This window comes from Nyctereutes procyonoides, unplaced genomic scaffold (genome assembly GCF_905146905.1).
Source record: "Nyctereutes procyonoides isolate TBG_1078 unplaced genomic scaffold, NYPRO_anot_genome, whole genome shotgun sequence".
Classification (NCBI taxonomy): Eukaryota; Metazoa; Chordata; class Mammalia; order Carnivora; family Canidae; genus Nyctereutes; species Nyctereutes procyonoides.
Window position 1 is genome coordinate 18,230,084 of NW_026575049.1, and position 20,576 is coordinate 18,250,659.

The 20,576-nt window shown below is 59.4% G+C and overlaps 1 protein-coding gene across 6 annotated transcripts in view; it reads left to right on the forward strand.

Annotated features, from left to right (window-relative positions):
* Positions 1-20,576, forward strand: part of BRD1 (bromodomain containing 1) — a 39,850-nt gene that overhangs the window by 10,313 nt on the left and 8,961 nt on the right. For 3 of the 6 annotated variants that reach the window (XM_055327944.1, XM_055327942.1, XM_055327943.1), the window contains exons 3-8: positions 7,064-7,220; positions 12,009-12,140; positions 12,491-12,619; positions 13,075-13,387; positions 15,104-15,364; positions 19,748-20,245. In XM_055327944.1, coding sequence (XP_055183919.1) covers positions 7,064-7,220; positions 12,009-12,140; positions 12,491-12,619; positions 13,075-13,387; positions 15,104-15,364; positions 19,748-20,245 — 1,490 coding nt within the window. The remainder of the gene's footprint in view (positions 1-7,063; positions 7,221-12,008; positions 12,141-12,490; positions 12,620-13,074; positions 13,388-15,103; positions 15,365-19,747; positions 20,246-20,576) is intronic. The other 3 variants (XR_008664801.1, XM_055327946.1, XM_055327945.1) reach the window with 2 other exon arrangements.

A 20,576-nucleotide genomic window follows, 5' to 3' on the forward strand; every position in this document is an offset into this window, starting at 1 on the left:
TGCGTTTCTACCTGTGGGGCAGAAGGTACGAGATTTGCATCAAGAGCTTCTGTTGAGGGATCCCTGGGTGGCGCAGCGGTTTGGCGCCTGCCTTTGGCCCAGGGCGCTATCCTGGAGACCTGGGATCGAGTCCCACGTCGGGCTCCCAGTGCATGGAGCCTGCTTCTCCCTCTGCCTGTGTCTCTGCCTCTCTCACTGTGTGCCTATCATAAATTAAAAAAAAAATAATAATAATAGAAAGAGCTTTTGTTGACCCCTAAAAATTTGAGCTTTCCTGTAATTGAGAGAAATGAAAGGAAAAAAAAAAAAAACGTGGCCTAACAAATTGAGAAGCCCGAAGGAGCGTACTTGCCTCTGTGTGAGCAGCGCCATGTGGTTAGGAGCCTCTCTCTGGCAGAGCGCTGGCGGGAGGCTGCATGGGGGCTGGGCGGGGGCTGCGGCCCTTCGCAGGACAGGGCGTCTCCAGCCGGGACCGTGGGCCTTCAGGTCTCCACTGAGCAGGCCTGATGGAAGAGAAGACCCCGGCTTTGGGCCCAAGTGTTTCCAAGCAAGGAGATGTGGCCAAACCGCGTACCGAAGGTCGAGAGGCCCATGTTTGGTTTTCCTTTCTGTAAATTAGGAGGATGCTGTTACTTCACTTTAGAGTAGAGGGCAGTGGCATGTGGGGTCGGTGTGTGGGGACACCTTGATGTCCGGGCCACAGCCCCACCCTTGGGCCCCAAGCCTCGGCAGGCGACTCGCTGTCGACCACCCTGTAGGCTGCAGGGCAGGTGCCGGGGGCCTGGGCGTGCCAGCTGCTACTCTTAGGGTCCTGAGCCTGGGTGTGGCTGGTCCGGCCGCCCTGCTCCTGGGGAGGGTGGCGGGCTGGGGCGGGGCGCTCCTGCCCGCGAGGGTCCTGCCTATGGGGTGACGTGGTGTGCCCGTTCTTATCTGTCCCGTCTCCATCACTTGGATTTCGCTCCTGCCACCCTGGCCTGCGTCTGGCCTCTGAGCGTTCCCAAAGCGAGTGGTGCGGGTTGTGCTTGTGCCGGTTGTGCTCATTACAAAGACTCAGGACACTTGGGAGGTGGGACCTAAACCCCCAGTGTCAGCATGACGTTGGACACCATGAGCATGTCGTTCAGTGATTACGCACGTGTGTACAGAAAATAACTTTTTAGTTGTATATTTTTCCGTTTTCCATGGTATTTATATAAAAAGTTTCAGAATGGAAAACTAGAGGCAAACCTAGGTGCTTACCAAATAGTAGGATTTTTTAAAGAAAAGCAGCATTACAGGAGCACTCCCAGGGCCCCATTGGCTCACCCTCAGAGCAGCTACCTGGTGAGTTGGGGTGGGGCCCTCCAGTTAGGTCCACACCCTGGTGTTAATGCACCGGGCGACTGGTCTCTGCTGGTCTGTGCTGGTTTACGCATCGACCTTGAAGACCTTGAAGACAGTGCTGTCATGTGTGGCCTCTCCTGGTGTTGCCGTGGGTCTGGAGGTGGGCGGCTGGCTGGCATCGCAGAGGTGCCTCCGGGTGTAGCCTTGGGCAGGGGTGCGTCCTCTCCTCCACGTCTCGGCTCTGCTCGTGTGTATGACTGACAGTCTTGAGGTTTGGGCCCTTGGGCCACCCCCCAGCAGTCCCTGCAGCTGGTTGCCTGTGCCCCTTCCTTCCCTCGTTCTCCTTTTGTGCGGCAGCGCGTCCCTGTGGGGAGCCCGTAGGAATCCCCTGATGTTCTGGTGTCACCGTCCTGTCCTGGGTGGCATGTGTTCCCTGGGGCCCGTCCGCAGCCATCCTGCCGCTGCCCCGTGTTTCCTGCAGCAGCCCGCACCCTCCGGCCTGGTGACCCCGGCCTTCCGGTGCTCCCCCATCCCCCGCCCCCGTCCCCCCATGAGCCGCTTCTCGCGGTGGCCGTGTCCCCATGGGCAGCCTGGACTCCGCTGCATGGTGTCGCATAGCCTCGGCCAGGCCGCCTCGTGCCCTGCTGGCGCGGCTCACGTCCTGCCACAGCTCCTAAGACACGGAGCACGTACGTAGTTAGCTTTTCTTCATCTGTAGAGGCCCAGGGTTTTTCTTCGACTGCTGCCATGCGTCGTCATCATCGGTCACCTCTGCGGGTGGAGTGGCCGACTGTCACCGGCGCTGGGGCGCTGCAGGCCAGGCCTCTGGCACCGGCTCCCTGCGAGGTGGCCTTGTTTGTGATTGGTGCCTGTCCTAGCCCCGTGGGCCTTCACATCCCGAAGGCCCCAGGATGTTCTAGAAGGTGGTCCTCCCAGTCTGTGGCCAGCCGTCTCCCCAGCCTCAGCGCCGTCCTGTCTCTGGGTTCGCGGGCCGTGTCGGCCTGCGTGCAGAGGGTCCGTCCCTGGGGCCGGCCACCCTTCCCCGAAGTGTCGCAGTGCGCGTGCCGGCCTTGGTCACTTGGTGACCCTGTCTCTCGGCCCGTGGCTTCAGTCCCTTGGGGACGAGTTTCTCACGAGGATGAGCACAATGTGGGTTTCAGTGTGGCTGTGTTTTCTCTCGTCCCCTACGGGCAGTCTGCTCTCCCTGGGGTCCGCGAGCACCGATCAGCCCCTGCCCATCCCCGGGGGGGAGGCCATGCTCCCCTCCACGTGGGGCCCCGCCTCCCACACGCTCACCAGTGTGGAGTCCCTTGTCAGGTTTTCTGACAGCCCTCCTTGGGAATTTGGAAATCCCTTGGCGCCTGCAGATGGGTTTGGAGGCCACCTGTATACTCACTACGGGTCCTTTGCGAACCCCGCGTAGCCGAGAGCGTGTCCCCTTACTGACATCTTTGTGTGGCTCAGTGACGTCCTGCGCTCTCCTCCCCCAGGAACGCTGTGCACATCCCGTCCTGAGCTTTGCCCGTCACCCCGTTGGCCCTTCTCCGGGGAGCAGGGACAGGATGGGGCCTCTCCGGCCCCGCTTGGGGTGAGTTGAGGTCGTGGTTGACCAGTGGCTTTTCCACGTCTCTGGAGAGACAACTGCATCCTGCCCTCTTTCCTGTTGTCCGTGGGCTCTCTCTGGACCTTGTCACCCCGGCCCCCCTTTGCCTCCCTGGGACAGACCCCCTTGCTCCTCAGGGCGGGTGCAGTCGCTCTACACCCAGAAGGACTCGGTTTGTCAGGTATGTTTGCAAGTGAGTTTGGCGTTTCCCTTGTGTGGCTGCCGCCCCTGCCTCCTCGGGTGGGACACCTGCTGTCCCTGCTGGTGGCAGGACGTCGCCTGGTCTTCCAGGCTGACCTCTTCCGAAAAACTGTCTTTTTCCTTTCCTTTTGGGGGTGGGAGGAAAATTTTAAGACTATGGATTCTCTTCCTAAAACCCTTGCTGTGAACGTATTGAGGTTTCATTTGTGCTTCACAAATGAGTTTTGGGAACTTGTGTTTTTCTCTGGGTTGGCTTCCTGTCTCTGCTTTTGTGATTCTCCTTTTTAACGGATTCTGGTTCATTTGTTCCTCCGCCCTGGTGTGTCTGTCCCCTGCTTTCTCAGGCAGGGCCCTCCAGAGCTGGCTCACGGGCTCTTGCAGAGCCTGGGGTGGGGGGAGGGCTCCTCTGTCAACACTTGCTCGTGTCTTCCCATTTCCACTTCCTTAGCTTTTGCTTGAGTCTCTGCCCAGCTTCCTCGAGGTGTCCTTGACCACGTTGTTGGGAGGGGGACAGCGAGCTGATGTGAAACTTGTGTGATTGTGGGTGTTGGGCCCGCCGGCCTGCCTGCCGTGGCGCAGCACAGAGGTGGCGGTCCGTGGCCGGTGTCCCGTGGCCGGCGTCCTGACCTCCCTCGGGAGTCTTCACGTGTTACCCGTCAGCCTTTCTCCTTTCTATGGTATTTTGGACAAAACCTGCCAAAATAATTTTGAAAAGCAGTGTGGCGCCTCCTGCATTAAAGTTTTGAGTTCAAGTCCAGCATTCTTCACCTGAGATCAAATAGCTGAAAGGTGTCGTTTCTGGAATATTCGGAGGAGGCTCATCATTCCCAAAAGTGAATTCAGTGGAGTCGGGCAGTGTGCCTCCGCGTCTTCCCCCGCGTCCTGGGGCCGGCCGCCGTTCTGCCAGTCGCTGGGCCTCCCCTGTTGTGTCTCCATGATCTGGTGGGGCCACTGAGGCCACCATGCTCGGGTGGCACGAAGCCCCTTCCCTGCGAGGGGTGTGTGCTGGGCGCGTCCCTCCAGGAAATGGGCCTTCGTGAATGTGGCGGCGTCGGAGATGGATGTACTGCTTTCCTGGTGCTGCCCCAGCCCCTGTGGATGCCACTCTGCATCCTCATCCCATACGTAAATAGGTTGTGTAAAAGCAGTTTTATTGGAGCAAGGTACTCAGTTTAAAGAACTTTGTTTAGGTTATATGCCAGAATCGCAAGCTGATGTTTTATTGACTGATCTTCTGTTGGGTCCTCCCTCAGTTTCTTCAGAAGCCAGGTTATATTTCACCTGAAGGCACCTTGTGTGTGAGACATATTCAGAAAGACCTGAGAAAATCAAACTTTTAACCTTTTTTTTTAACATAGTCTTTTTTTTTTTTTTTTTTTTTTAAATTTTTTTTTTTTTTATTTACTTATGACAGTCACAGAGAGAGAGAGAGAGGCAGAGACACAGGCAGAGGGAGAAGCAGGCTCCATGCACCGGGAGCCCGACGTGGGATTCGATCCCGGGTCTCCAGGATCGCGCCCTGGGCCAAAGGCAGGCGCCAAACCGCTGCGCCACCCAGGGATCCCCCTTTTAACCTTTTTGTATACCCATGCCAAATCCTGTATTTAAAAAAAAATATTTAAAAGGGCATTTGGGTGGCACAGTTGAGCATCTAACTCTTGATTTCGGCTCAGGTCATGATTTCAGGGTCGTGGGATTGAGGCCCCCGGGGGCCTCTCCCTGCTCAGTGGAGTGTTTCTCGCTCTGCCCCTCCCTATCTGCACGCGTGTGTTCTCTCTCCCTCTCCCCCTCTGTCCCCCCCCCCAAATGAATCTTTAAAAAATTCTTAAAATGCAAAAGTAGAAAGACTCTTAAACGCATGGCAGTGGGGTGAACACCCCTGTTAGGCTCTGTACTCGAGAGACGGGACCTGGCCAGCGCTTCTGCCCCTGGGCCTGCCTCTGTCCTCACCTGCGCGGGGCTCACCTTATTACCCACTTTCTAAACACCGCGGGGTGCCGTGCCTTTACAGTCACACTAGTCCTGTGTCCCCTCTTACAATGGTCCCTTTTGGACTCTCTCCCTTTGGAGTTGAATGTTGAGAGACCCGGATCCGCATCCTGCTGCGAGTCCCCTGGGCCCCCGTCCCTTGGCTGGCCCGTGTGCTAGCTTTCCTCTGCCCTCACCTGCTGTTGGTTGTGGGGCCGGGGTCTGGGTGGGTGCAGGGTTGATGTGGGTGCACTCAGTGCCAGCCCTGCTGCTTCCCAGGAGGTGCTGTGCATCCTAGGAGGCGCGTGGTGGGTGCCTGGGTGCTCTGTGCCCACCCATCAGCTCAGAATGCAGGCTTTCAGTGAATACCCCAGGACACCTTGAAATGCACTTTCATCAACGCCTTGCTGCTCAGGTCTGCAAGCTGTTCATGGTTCAGAGATCCTGTCTCGGAGGAGATGGTGGCTTGTTTCATGAGGTTCAAAATCTTTATTTATAAGCCCATTGTCAGACAGCGTTTCCTTAAACCTTCACATCGTTAAGAAATACTTTTATTTATGTTGCCTCATTTCACTGTCGAAGTGGCTGAGTGTGTACTTGTGTAAGAGCACGTGTGTGCAGAGGTGGGGATCTGCACACCGCGCGCGTTCAGGTTTATGCACCGTACGGCATCTGAGTCACGCCTCAGTCAGGAATCGCACCATAAGCACGTGGGCCAGCAGCGCGCAGGACCAGCACAGCCCCCGCTGCGGACAAGGACCCCTGCGAGCGGGCCTGAGAGTGGGTCCAGCTGTTCCCCAGCACCTCCTGCTGGCGCCCTCAGCGGTGTTGCAGGTGCTCCTGGGTGCTGTGACAGGTGTCCTCCCCCCACCTCCCAATGAGGCTGTGACCCAGGGTCCTGGGGTGTGTAGACGCGCGGCCCCGTGCTCACGGGCAAGGCAGTGGACGCACTTGAGCGTGGGTTCTGCACCTGCCTGCAGAAGCTTGTGGCGTCTTCTCTAGGGTCTGCTGGGGCTGCTCTGGCAGAGTCCCCCCGCCTGGTCCGCGTGGAGCTGCCCCGTGTCGGTTCCTCAGTATTGGGTCCCTTTGCAGGGCAGACGCCTGAGCTGGGCCTGGCTGCGAGAGGCTGTGCTGGCTCTGCGCACTTGGGTCTGGGTGAGCCCAGGGGCCGGGCAGCATGTGGGAGGTGCCCATCAGAAGTCAGCACGGAGGCCCACAGCAGCAGGATTTGGAAGCGTCTTGAAACGACTGGAGCTTTAGGAGAAGGACCATTGCAGGGAGGGCATGCGGGGGAGGGGGCGTTCTGGCCCTCTGGTTCATTGATGGTTTAGTAAAATTTAGGATTTACCTTCTTCAAAATTTGGTTTTAGGTTCCTTGGTTTCGTCCCGACGTTTTGGCGTTAGGTGTGTAGTGAGGAGCATCTTGGCTCATCTGTGTTTTCATTCAGTTCTTAGTTGATGACCGAGCGAACGGTCTCTCTGTCCTTGTGAAGCACGTTGATGAATCATGGCTCTATCTCAGCGGTGATGTGGAGGCCCTCCCGCGAGCCTTTTGGGGGTTTTTAAATGATAATTCCCCTCCATACGCGTGTTTTCACAAACCGCATGCATTTTAGCATCCCCGAAGCTGTCGCCCACGGCCGCTCCCCACTGTCACTCTGGTGTCTTGCAATCCTCCCCCTCCAGTCCTTGAGGGGGCCCAGGGGCAGCAGGGCATCCTGAGTCAGGAGGCGAGAGCACAGCTCGGCGGACTTCCCTTGACGCGTCCATCTCGGGTGCAGGGCCAGCGGGGGGACCCTGTGGTCAGGCCCGGGGCCGCAGGAGGCAGCAGTTCGTGTGCGTGGCTGAGAGCGGACGCTGAGTATGGGCGGTGGTTTGTGGAGAGCCACCCTGTCGTTCTGAGTTTCCACGGTAAAAACGTGTTCTGTGCTCCTTCAAAGCTAAACTCTGAGTCTTTCCGTGTTTTAGATTAAATAGGATTGCGAACCAGGTGGCCATCCAGCGGAAGAAGCAGTTTGTGGAGAGAGCGCACAGCTACTGGCTGCTCAAACGGCTGTCGAGGAACGGCGCCCCCCTGCTGCGCAGACTCCAGTCTAGCCTGCAGTCCCAGCGGAGCACGCAGCAGGTATGTGGCCCTCTCCCTCCCGCTCTCCCTCCTGCTCTCCCCACACGATGCGCCAGGCCATGCTGGCCTCTGGATGCCCCAGGGCTGTTGAAGGTTGAAGCCCTGGGCCGTCTGGGCGCCTCTCCTCTGTCCCTGCCACCTGGCGTTTCTGCACATGTGGGTGATGCCCGGGGTGAGCCTGCAGCAGGAGAGGCCCCCCCTAGGCTGTGGTCCCTGTGCTGGGCTGGGAGTTCTGGTTTTGGAAACGTGGGAGGTGTGGTTTGTTTCTAGGGCTGAGGTGGGGAGGGAGGGAGGGAGGGAGAGTGGGAGGGTGGGAGGCAGGAGCCTGCATGAGTGAGCGGAAACGGGATTTGCTTTTTTAAAAGAACAAAACCAAACAAGCTCTTGTGTTTTGGTAAATTTGGGTTTGTAGAACCATCTGAGCGTGGAAAGCAGTTCTGGAAGAATGGATTTAGAAAGTAAGAAATTGGCTCTCTGCGATGCCACAAAAATAGAGGACAAAAATGGTTCTTCGGCACTTTGCCCAAAATTTTTGATTAGCTCACTTTATGCTGTGGGGAGTGGGCAGCTTTGTAGGGAGAGCTTGTCCATGAGGCCTCAGGCTGGGAGGCTGGGGGGGACCTGGCGCAGAGTAGAGCTGCTGGCTGCCCTCTCCCTGCCCCGTGGGGCGCACGGCGGAAGCTGTCCTTCCGATGAGTTTATGCCGGATGGCCACACGGCCGCCCTGCTGCTGATCCTGAGCCACCAGGTGGCTGAGTGTGTCAGAGGGGACACGAGCAGACAGGGCTGGGTGCCATGCTCCTGGGTCCACCAGGTTCCTGGTCCGTGGGGCTCTGCAGGCGGGGCCGTGGCAGCCTGGAGGCGGCTCCACTGGGCCAGGTGGGCAGAGCGGCCCAGCTGTGTGTGTGGTCGTGGAGCGAATGGACACCCAGTCACCCCAGATGCCAGGACAGCAGCTCCCGTCTCTGGCGGCCTTCCCTGGTCCCACCTGCAGGCCCGGGCCAGGTGTGACCCTGCCCCCATTGCCCTGGCCTGGATGCTGCTGCCATTCCTAAGGAACCCTTCTTGGATTTTTTTTATTCCGTGGTGACAAAAAAACCCCATAAAATATCAACATACTTAAGTGCTTAAAGACATTTTTTGGTGGATTTTAATGTCTTTTTTATCCTTTTTGAGACCCATAGTGAAACTGTAGATTCTGGGCCTCTGTGGGGTGCCCTTGGCCTTTTCCATCTCTGGGGAAGGAAGGAAGGAGCTGCTTGGAGCCCGTCCGGCCTGGTGCCTTCAGCGCCGTCCGAGTCCCATGCCATGGGCGTCCAAGGTTGCTGGGCCAGGGGCTGCTGCGTGCGGTACTTGGGTCTACTGAAGGGGCCCCACTCGGTCGAGCTCGTGGCTGGATGCACGCACACTTGAGGCCGGGCTGTGCGAATGTCCCGAGTGTGTTGGGGCCGCGGACTGGGGTGGCTCTATGCCTATGTCTTGGGCATGCCGCCCATCCTGGGGGCCGTGCGCATCCTGCACACACGGACCTGGGGCCTCAGAATCTGCGCTAGACCACGTCACCTGGGGGTCTTTGTTAGCGATGTCTGCCTCGGTGATCTGTAGCCCGTTCGTCCCTCCTCCCCGTTGGGACAGGTGGGCCGGTGGGAGCGACCAGCCGGGTTGCTCCCTACGAAATAAATGCGTAGGGACAGGAAAGTGAGGTGTGGGGGTGTTGTGTCCTGGGCGAAGGAGCGGCGTAGATTTGAGCTGGTGCAGCTTAGGTGCTGGTGTCCTGGAGAGCATTTGGGCTGACCCGCAGGGTGCGTTCCTGCGGGGGGACGTGGTGATGTGGTGCTCGGGAGCTCCCCACGAGGCCCGCACGGGCGCCCTGCGTCCTCCACCCTCCCAGCGTGAGCGTCTACACTGCCTTTCCCACTTCACCCTGTGAAGTCCACCCCATGGTCTAGTACACCAACGTTCCACGTGGAACATTCAAGGCTCAGTGTGAGGCTCACGTGTGTCTGAAAATTGGACATACTTGATGTGAGGTTTACTTGGATTCATCTGTCTGCGTTTCTGGGAGCCCAGTCTGGGGTGGGCTGTGGGAGAGGTTGGGGGCAGCCCTTCCTTCCTTCCATGGCCGACCCAACGATGGGGAGACAGACAGACGGGACCAGCTGGCCCGGGGGTGAGGTCCCTCGTGTCCGGGCAGACAAGGTGCCTTGGGTTGGCGGTCCTGGACGCTGCTGTGCACAGTGGTCTTCGAGGAGTTGGAAGACCTAAGCTGAGCTCTTCTGGTCCGGCCCGAGCGCAGGGTCCCTGTGGGCACCTTGCTGGGGCCTTCACAGCCCTTCTGCAGAGCTCATCCTCCGCTGTCCGCGGACCCTGGTTGGGGATGGGGGTGGCTGAGGGCAAAGCTCCTGTCTTGTTAGGCAAGGGGCAGAGCCAGCACGTCCGCCCGTTCACTGTGGTGCTTCCCTCTGGTGGCTTTAGGACCACGCGGTCACCCTGCTGTGCTGGGGGTGGAGCCTCTGGCCAACATCCTGGCTGAGGTTCACAGGAGCTGGGCCCCTCCAAGCGTCCTGCTCCAGGGGCAGGGGACCACTGCCTCTTGGGGTCTTAAGTGGTTGGTGGTGCCCAGGGACTCGGGGGATGTGCTGCGGTCCTCACCTCTTGGGGCTGGCCTGCCCTGTCCCCTCCTTCCAGCAGGCTCCATCTGTCAGGGGGAAGGTGATAAACTTGGTCTTTACAATTCTCTTTCCTGATAGCTTCTCGGCACCAGAAATCACTTTGCTTTCCTTCTGTTTCGTGGAGTCTTCTCGGGTAGATTTTTACGTAGGAGATAAAGCTGACCTGACAGTGGAGTCTGGATGCTCAGGCCCTTCTGCGTAGGTGGAGGTGCTGAGGCTGTGCCTGGGGTTGGGTCCCATACTGCAGGCGTTGTGTGCGGGGAGAGCGACCCCGCGGCCGTGCGCAGCCTCCAGCCAGGGCAGCGAGTGCAGGGCAAGCACAGCTTCTGCCTTGTGGGTTTGCCTGGCCCAACGTCCTTTTGCTTGATGTTTTCAGAGAGTTTATTTAGAGTAACGGATGAGGTGATTTTCAGATGCTTTTGGGGAAATCGGTTTTTTTAAACTACTTTTTTATTTTTTTTTATTTTTACTTATGATAGTCACAGAGAGAGAGAGAGAGAGAGAGAGGCGCAGAGACATAGAGGGAGAAGCAGGCTCCATGCACCGGGAGCCCGATGTGGGATTCGATCCTGGGTCTCCAGGATCGCGCCCTGGGCCGAAGGCAGGCGCCAAACCGCTGCGCCACCCAGGGATCCCCTAAACTACTTTTTAATGTATTTCCTGGCCGCGTCTATGCAGCTGATATCACCGTCAACTCCTACTTAACGCCCGAGACTTTTAAATAACGTTAAAAGGAGTTGTGTGATTGGTGTCTCGCAGAACCGGAGTGCTGGCCCAGCCTTCCCATCTGCTTGATAGCGAGGAGGGTCTTGTAGCCTCATCACCGACTCTGCCCGCAGACCCTGGAGCGAGAGCCACTGGAGCGAGAGCCGTGTTGTCCCCTGCTAGGTGCTCAGCATTGAGACAGGGAGTGGGGGTGCCCGGGGAGGGGCCCTGCCTGGTGTGTGGGCTGTTCAAGCTCTGTGTGATGGGGTGGGCTGGAAGCCTGCGGGGCGGTGGTCCAGAGAGAAGGGGTCTGATGAGTATGGAATGGAATCTGACGGTGAGCGACCTGCCCAAGGCCACAGGGGTGTCGAGGTAAAGCCCCTGCGATGCGGACGCCGCCTGGGTCCAGGTCACGTGTGCGTGTGGTTGCAGAAGGTGTCCTAGGCCGCTGTGGTCAGGAGGCCCCAGGCACCTGTGGGAAGCCTGCCCGGGGACAGGTGGGTGCGTCTCAGCGGAGCTGGGGTTCCGGGGCAGGTGGAGGAGTGCCCCGACTGCTGCTTCCTCCGCCGTCTGCCCTGGGTCTGCCCCAGGAGCTGTGGTTGGGCGGATGGGTGCCTTCGGCTCCCGGCACGCGCGGCCTTTGAGGTGCTGCCTAGATGGCCTGGGCCTAGGGTGGGGCGGGACGCGTGGACGGGAGTGCACAGAACCTTGGGGCGGGATTTCCTGGGGTTCAGGTGCCACTCTGAGCTGGGAAGGTCTCTCTGGCTGTCGTGTGGGGCCGTCCTGGGCTGCTGCGTCCTGCCACTCCCTGGCTTCCCCATCGTGGCCACAGCGGTTGTCCCCTGCCCGTGGTCGGGGGTGCCCTCCAGCTCTTTGCTCTCTGGGCATGGTGTACTTATTTCTGAAAATCCTGGAGTGGAAATGGGTGGGTCGCGGGCTGTGTTGGGTTCGGGGGCATGTTTATTTTGCCAGGGAAGGAGGAGGTGCTCAAGCGGTGACCCCGAACCAGGAGGCTTCACGGCCGCTGGGGCCGGACAGCACCGGCTCCCCTGCAGTGGGCTCCTGCTGCTGTTTGCTCCCCGGGCCGCTCTGTCCCTCCCCGTGTCCAGCGGGTGGGAGGCCGTGGCCTGCGACAGCCGCCCCGCTCACCTTGACTCCGCTGGCTCTGTGCTCGTGCGTGGCGTCTGTCCTCCCAGCTTCTGGGTCTGGAGCGTGCCGGGCGTGTGGGCACCCCGGGGTGCTCTGTGGGGCGAGTCCGGGCCCGCGACGTCGGCCCTGGGTCCCCTCGGGCCTGCTGCTTGGTGTCCTGGCTGGCTCATGCGGGCACAGGGCTTCCTGCGGCGGCCCCGAGTTCCCGGGCCCTGGGGTCTCCTCTGAGGGGTTCTGGCTGACTTGTGACTGATTTTCCCAGAGAGAAAACGATGAGGAGATTCAAGCTGCCAAAGAGAAGCTGAAGTATTGGCAGCGGCTGCGGCATGACTTGGAGCGCGCGCGTCTGCTCATCGAGCTCCTGCGCAAGCGAGAGAAGCTCAAGCGGGAGCAGGTGAGGCTGGGCGCCCCTCAAGCCTCCCCTGCACGGTCTGCAGCCCCGTGTGGGCTCCCAGGGTGCCTGGGGCCGGCTGTGCCTGCAGGCCTTCGCCCTGCCTCCTCCCAGGGCCTCCTGCCCTCGTTCTCGGGCAGCAGCAGGACGAGGGGGGACGTTGACCTCTGTCTGGAGGAGGCTTGGTGTGACTGCGGGGGCAGCGTCGCCGGCCCTTGGGGGGGCGGGGCGGGGCAGCTGAGTCGGCGTGGGCCAGGGCAGTGGGCGCTTGGTGGGGTCGCCGTCCCCAGAGGGCCGTGGTGAGTGTTTCGAGTGCCGCGGTGAGCGTTCCAACCGAGTGCCGCATTTGGCAGGTGAAGGTGGAGCAGATGGCCTTGGAGCTGCGGCTGACCCCGCTCACGGTGCTGCTGCGCTCCGTCCTGGACCAGCTGCAGGAGAAGGACCCGGCTCGGATCTTTGCGCAGCCGGTGAGCCTGAAGGAGGTGAGTGTTCACCCGCTCGGCATGGGGCTCCCCGGCGGCCTAGGGAGTAACCGTTCACTACTAGGTGCGGGGTGTGCGCTTAGGGGTCTCCTAGCATTTCATTTTAGCACGTTCCCTTTTAAGTGATAAAAGCGATAGGTTTCCCTGTAAAGTGGTGGGAACAAGAGGTGGGAGTCCCCCCTCAGAGAGATCCTGTCCGTGCACGGCGGCTCTCTGCCCAGATAGGCGCACCGGTTGCTGTGTGTTCAGTTTGAGGAGTTTGAGTTGGAGGGGCCCCTGGCCGAATGTGGGGTTTCCGTGGGGCGCGTCTGCACGCCGCACTGACGCTGTGAGAGAGGCACCGGTGCTGTGCGTGTGCGTGTGTCCTGTGTAGAGTAGCGGGTGTGTGGGGTTATAGAGCTTGGATAAGACTCCTTCTTTGTTTGTAAATGCTTATTTTTCCTCCCCGAAATTAGGTACCAGATTATTTGGATCACATTAAACATCCCATGGACTTTGCCACAATGAGGAAACGGTTAGAAGCTCAAGGGTATAGACACCTCACTGAGTTTGAGGAGGATTTTAATCTCATTGTAGATAACTGCATGAAGTACAACGCCAAGGACACGGTGTTTTATAGAGCCGCCGTGAGGCTGCGCGATCAGGGCGGTGTCGTTCTGAGGCAGGCCAGGCGCCAGGCGGACAGCATCGGCTTCGAGGAGGCCTCGGGGATGCACCTGCCTGAGCGGCCTGCGGCGGCCCCCCGGCGGCCTTTCTCCTGGGACGACGGTAAGCACCAGCCCCGAGCACGGGCACAGGCTGGGGCACGCGCTTGCCCGCACACCGCGTCCGCATGGCCCAGTGGGACTAGAGCACGAGCCGCATACGTGATCGTACGTTTCCCAGTAGTTCATGACGAAAGGGAAGGAATTGACTTCAAAGGCGGATTTTTGACTCAGTGCTCCTAATGTATTGTGCTTGTAGCACGTGGTCTCCACGAGAATTACTGAGTGTAGTTGGCTTTTAATTTTTCTTTGCCACACCATGTGTGTTTGATGCCCCTCGTACGTTTCTGTGGACACAGGTGTGTTTCAAGGGCCCATTAGGGACACAGTGGCCAGCGGCTCTGTCTGTAGGGGACAGCCTGCATGGGGTGGGGTACAGACCCCGACAATGTTGAGTTGGGGGCTGCACCCTGGGTGGACCTGGATCCACTCCGAGGACGCCTTGTGGGCGTGTGCCTCTGAGACGGGGCACGGCGGTCTGTTCACTTGTCCCAGCCCTGGAGACGGGTTGCCTTCCCTGTGCCTCGCCCTGGCCGCTGCGCCTGGCTGGCTCTGGAGTGTCGGGTCTTGGAGGAGAGGGGCATGTAGGTCTCCGTGGGGTTTCCCAGTAAAGTCCTGCACCCATGTTCTCACCAGGGATAAACTCAAGGATGGGAAGTCTTCATTTATTTTTCCCGCATTTGTGCGGGGAGGTGGTGGAGCTGGTGGGGTGCGTGTCGCGGCGCTGGGTGCTGCTTCCTCTCTCTCCCTCGGGTCTGCTTGGGTGCATGGAGGCCCAGGGGCTGCCTCGGGTGGCCTCAGGGTGGGCGGCGCACACAGGGCTGTCCCTCGTCTGCTTAAAGGTACAGACGCGAAATGGTGTGAGGCCATTTTCTTTGAGGCCTCAAATAGCATTTTCGTTATATGAACGTTTTTGAGGCTGTTACCGTAGACAGAGACCGTATGGATACAAGCCAAGCTGTTAGATTTGGACGCTCTTATTTATTTCTCGATGCTAATGTCTCGTTACTTAGTAAGAAGCACAGATGCTTTCAGTAAACGCTTGTTTCTGGAGGAAGGTGCCTCTTGCTGCTGGCAGTTGTGTTGTGGTCTTTGTCTCTTCCCACCTTCCGCTCTCACTCCTAGCTTTATTTTAGCTCCAAAGACTGGTTTTTTTCTTAGCCACCTTTCACTAACTTCAGGTAATTTGTGTTTTATCTTGTTGTTTTGCTGAAATTAAAGTTGCTAGGGATTTTTGTAATAAATACGCCTGAAGTTGAGAGCGACCTGTGCATTGTGTGGCCTGTCGCTGTAGAGCCAGGCGGTGTTCTGGGTCTAGAGGCCAGCACGGACGTGAGTTGGTCCCGGCCCCTGTCTGCACAGGTGGGGGACGTGGGTGGGGTCGTCCTCTTGGGCCTTCTTCTGCCCCAGCTTCTGGTCTTCACTGGAGGGCTTGGTTTGGGCGCGCACCAGGAGAGGCGCTAGCCCTGCCTCAGTGTGCTGTGTCCCCGTGCGCCTGGCCGGCCAGCCGTGGACCTAGAAGCTTTCCTCTAGGAGCGTCTGGACGCCCAGGGGTGAAAGCTCGTGTCCCTATGGCTGCAGCCAGTCGTGGGTGTGGCGTGAGCGTTGGAGGGGCATTTGGGGCTCCCGCGGGCAGGGCCCGTGCCGGTCAAGTGGTTTCGGGGGCACCACGGGGGGCACCGCCACGGTTGATGACTGACGAAGTATCCTTTGGCTTCAGTGGACAGGTTGCTGAACCCAGCCAACAGGGCCCACATGGTCCTGGAGGAGCAGCTGAGAGAGCTGCTGGACAAACTGGACCTCACGTGTGCCATGAAGTCCAGCGGGTCTCGGAGCAAGCGGGCCAAGCTCCTGAAAAAGGAGATTGCTGTCCTTCGAAACAAACTGAGCCAGCAGCACAGCCAGCCCCCGCCTGCGGAATCAGGTATTGGAAGCTTTGAAGAGGAAGGTGCTCAGCTGGGGCAGGAGACGGGGGAGGAAGGTAAGCACATGCTCAGTGTCTGTCCTCACTGACCCCCGGGAGCCCCCACCGGGCTTCTGTTTCCTGGTACGGTTGGCGCCGCTTAAACAGGCACAAGGTTTAAGATGCAGAATAAGGATTTTTTTTTTTAAACTAGTTAATGAAACACTATTTAAAAAGGGTAGCATAGACCTTGTACGTTGTCTAGAGTGAAGAGTAGAGGTGGCTTCTGTGACAAGTGGGATGGTTCTGTTGGTCACATCTGCTGTTGAAAGGGCCGTGATGCCGCTGTTGCTGGAACACTCCTCTGATAGGGTGGAAGGTGACGCACATGCTGTCACCAGGGAGCAGGGGTCAGACCTGGAGCTGCCTCATGGGCCTCCTGACACGTCACTGCACAGGATGGGAGCTGCCGATCTTACCTGGGACATGTGTCTGGGAGGAGAGCTGGTCATTGGCCATGTCTCTGTGTGTAGGACGTAAACGAAGAGAAACCCACCTGCCCAGTGGGAACCCCAGGGAACTGCCGTGCTGGTGCTGGCCTCAGGTGGCTGCATGTGGCTGCAGGTGGCTGCAGGTGGCGGGCTTTGTGCTCGGGACAGGGACTGTCAGGGGAGAACAGCAGCCCCGTTGTTGGAGCATGTGGAACCTCATAGAAAACGCTGCCCCCTCTTCTGATCTCTTACTTTTAGCAGAGAGTCTACACATTTTAGTTTTATAGGAGAGAAGAAGGTATAGTCAGGCTCCCCAGGGCCACGCCGCGGGCACTTTGGCTTGCAGTCTGGACTGTGCTGGGGGCACCTGCAGCAGCGGGCGGCCCTGCGGTGTCCTGGTGTAGACGCTCCACGGGCCCTGTACACCCGAGCAGTCTTCCTGATTCACTTCCTGCCAACCTTGTTGCACGAGGCGGTTGGTGGGGATGAGCTGCAGCCCTCGAGCCTCTGTTTCTCCTGGGAGGTGACCTCTTGTGCAGGCAGCTTGCCCTCATCCTCTGCCTGCCTGGTTTCAGTTCACGGTGCCTCTGTCTAGGCCCCCTGGTGTGGGATGCAGACTCCAGAAGCTCCCTCTTGGGGGATAGGAGCTACAGTGTGTCCTCGGAGCAGAGGAGAGGCTGTCTTTTGCAGCCAGGAGCCAGGAGACAACCTCAGGCAGGTTTCACGCCCATATCATGGAGCCCGGCCTGGTGCTCCATCTCAGGACCCTGCAGTCATGACCTGAGCCCAACGAGATTCGGACGCTTGTCTGAGCCACGCGGGCGCCCCGGGGCAGTTCTGTCCCGAAGAGCAGCTCTCCTGTAGGCCTGGATGCTGGTGGCCCCGGCCGTTAGCCCTGGAGCAGGGTGCCCACCTTCGTCCCATCCAGGTCCCTCCTGCAGCCTGAGCTGTCACTCTGGCTGAGCTAATCTGTCTTCGTAGGAAAACACTGTTACTTGCCCTGAAAAGAGAGTGGGCAAAGCTTGTGAACCGGTCATTCTGGGTCATGAGGGGCGTGATGGGGCGTGTCTGGACGCCGCGTCTTCCCCGTCGTCCCAGCCGTCTTGCTGCACAGCTCAGATCCCTCCAGCAGGCGGGCGCCCCCCCCCCCCGCCCCCCAGCCCACATGTGCTGCCCTGTGGTGCTGGGGTCGTTTTGAAGGAAGAGTGCAGGGACATGTGACAAAGACGGGCTGGAATCCTCGTGGAGAGGACAGCGCCCTGGCGGCCAGTGGGCGGTGCAGGTGGGGAGAAGGCAGGCTTCGGGGAGGCCGCGGGCAGCAGCGGGACTTCCACGTGGGGTGGGGTGTCCTCCTGCAAGGCTGGAGGGGACAGCCAGGAGCAGACGCTCTGGGAGCTGATGTAGAAAGGGGAACTCGTGATCCTGGTCACGGGACAAGCACCGAGAGTACTCTGAAAGATGAGGGTGCGGGGCTGCGAGGTGATCCTGTCACCTGGGCACCCGTCTGTGTTGTCACCTTGGGGGTTCTGATGGGGCTGGGCCCGCTGAGGCGCCCTCCTCTGGGGGGTCCCGTGCTCCTCCTCAGCTCTGCGTCGGCGCTGCAGGTGTTCCAGCGCGGGCGCTTCGGTCTCCGCCTCTCCCCAGAGCGTGGTCCCGGGTGCCTGACAGGCGCAGGGTAGCGAAGACAGGTGGCTTTGGGAGGACTGCGAGCCCAGGGCTTTCATGTCCTCGCTGGGACTCCAGCCGTGCTTTGGGCCCTGTCCTCATGCTTCAAGATCGTGCCTTTCTCTTCCCGAAGGCTCCCTTAGGCTCTCTCAGGCTCCCTCAGGCCTGTTGTGATTTGTATCCGAGTCTGCACAGGAGCGGGCTTGCGGCTTGCCGGGTCCTACTTCCCCCACATGGCACGTGGGAGCGTGCGAGGACTGGTCACGGTTATAAGAGGGCTCTCGGGGAGCACGTGCATCTGTCGCCCTCTCCCTTGAGGATGAGGCGAGGAAGCCTGAGGCCAGGTGGTGGTGAGACAGCCTTTGGTCGGGGTCACGGGAGGCCAGGGCCCCACGCCGGAGCCTCCGAGCTCCTGCGCTCTGGGGTGTACGGGTCTGGTCCGATAGTTGGCGAGCCGCTCCTCTGCAGCCACAAGTGCATCTTTAGAATTTCCAGAGCAGCTAGTGTGAAACAGGCTCCTGGCGGGAACCGCTTTGCTCTTATGAAGGAAGGAGTGGAATTTGGGACATTGGTATTTACGTGAACAGGGCTTATTCCAGAAGGGAGTCGAGCATGGCTCAGGTGCGGCTCACGTGTGGCTCTATGCCGTCGTTGTTAGCGGCAGTGAGTGTTTGTGTTTGTGCGTTAGCTTGTGGTGTGGGGTTGGCCCAGCCAGGGTGCAGCCGGGCGCAGAGGTGCAGCCGTGGGGCTCGCCAGGCCCAGGGTCGGCAGCCCATGTGGTGCCTGGCTGGCGGCGGTGCTTCACGCCTGCTGACCCGAGCAGCCCGGGCCGGGCCCCACGCGCCTCCCCAGTGCTCCTGTGAGCTGTCTGGGCCGAGCGCAGCTCAGGGCAGGTGCAGGGAGAGGAGGCCCCTGCAGGCACATCTTTGCCTTTGTGTCTGGTGAGGCGCGGGCGGGTGCGTGGGGACGGAGGGCTCCCTCGCGCCCTGCTGGCCCTCGTGGCCACCCCCGTGTTGGTGACGCCCACCTGGCCAGGACAGAGGTGGGGGCAGGACCGCTGGTGCGGGGTCAGGGTGGGAGCCTGGCGTGAGGCCCGAGAGAGAGGCCAGAGGTGAGCCAGGGCGCGCTCGCTGGGGGAGGGCCCGCGGTGATTCCTCTGCGCTGGCCGCAGGTGCTGCCCGGGAGTGACTCGGGGCCCGAGGATGCAGAGCCCCGCCTGGCATCGGCCACCGTGTCTGCAGCTCGGATGCCCGGGGACCCGCGCTGGGGGGGTGCACAGAGGGGCTCGGGTCCTGCTGTGACCTGCTGAGTCCGAGCAGGGCCCCCCGGGCAGGTTCCTTAGGGAGGATTCTCAGGACGTGGTTCTGAGATGGGAGGGGGCCCAGAAGCTGTAGCTTTCCGCTTTCAGAACAACCGGAGTTACAATACTGCCTGCTTTTGGGGCAGTTTGCAGCTTTAACGAGAAGTGTGCGTGGAGAGGACGGGTATCCTCTCGGATTACGTAAACTGCTTTATCTCCCGCGTGTCACAGCCCAAGCAGAGGCCTGTCCGGGGGCTGTGCCGCTGGCTGCCCGCTTGGTGCCTGGGGGCATCCTCCCCGGCCCTGGGGTAAAGCCCTGCTCGTGGCTCTTCAGACTTCTTGTTTTGATGTGAATGGTTTTAAGAAGCTTTTTAAATTAAGAGGCAAAGGTAGTTTTCCAAAGACTGTTTTTATTTTTAAAGTCAGATTTAGGAAAAAGAACCTACTTTATGGGCGTTTAGAGCGTGGCATGGAGGGTAGCAGGTCTGGAGCCTGGAAGGGAGGTTTTCCTGGTCCCGTGAGGGTCGCGCCTCAGGCGGGCACATCCCGGTCAGAGGAGTGATTTACATGCTCGTGTCCCCTGCTTGCTGACCATGTGGCCCAGGTCAGGAGCACGTGGGGTGCCCGTAAGCCCCCGGGTTATGTGAGACGTGTCTCTTACTCAAGGTAAGTGAAGTGTCGACTATAGAGATGCTCCTAAAGTCGAATGATGTGCTAGTGTTGGCGTATGTGGAGGGAATCCTCAACAGCTGTTGGCAGGGTAACGTGATACACCTGCGCACCTGGAGCCCGGGCACCAGGCCACCCCGTCTTCGGTGTTAGGGCAGCGCACACAGTGTAGCCTGATGGCCCGCTGCGGCCCCTCACTGCTTGCAGACAGTATGTGTGATGCTTTGTTTCCTTAAATGAATTAGTATTTTGGTGGACTTCACATTTATAGTAAGTTTTATAATAGATTTTATAATTATCAGTTTTCAAAAATCACTTTATTTATAATTTTTTCAGGAGATAAATCTCCCCCTAAACTTGAACCATCAGATGCATTACCTCTTCCTTCAAACTCGGAGACTAATTCAGAACCACCAACCCTCAAACCAGTAGAACTCAACCCAGAGCAGAGTAAACTATTCAAAAGAGTCACATTTGATAATGAATCACATAGCACTTGCACTCAGAGCGCACTGGTAATCGGACACCCTCCAGAGCCCACCCTCGCCAGTAGTGGCGATGCGCCGGCGGCGGCGGCCTCCGCGGTGGCGGAGCCAGCAAGCGATGTAAACAGACGCACTTCTGTTCTCTTCTGCAAATCGAAAAGTGTAAGCCCCCCAAAGTCTGCCAAGAACACTGAAACCCAGCCAACTTCTCCTCAGCTAGGGACCAAAACCTTTTTGTCTGTAGTCCTTCCGAGGTTGGAGACTCTTCTGCAGCCAAGAAAAAGGTCGCGGAGCACCTGCGGCGACTCTGAGGTGGAGGAGGGGTCCCCGGGAAAGCGCCTGGACACAGGTAAATGCCACGGAGCGCCGCGTTCTCTCCTCCAGGGGTGTCGGTGGAGCCACCGGGCAGTGCCCCACCGCTGTGGTGCACGATGGACCGTCCAGGGCCTGCGGCGGCCTGCCTGTGGAGGTGGCACCATCACGGGGCGGCGGGGGGCCCAGTGGGGTTGTGTCACTCCCACCGTGCGTCCCAGGACACACACAGGGGTCTGTCTGGGGCCGCGGCACCACTTTGGGCTGTAATCAGAGGGCGTTGTGATGTCCCCTCGCCATCCTGTGGGGCTGTGGCCATGTGTAGTGGGGTGACTTCCTGAGTGGCTGAGCGCACCGCCGTGCTTTTG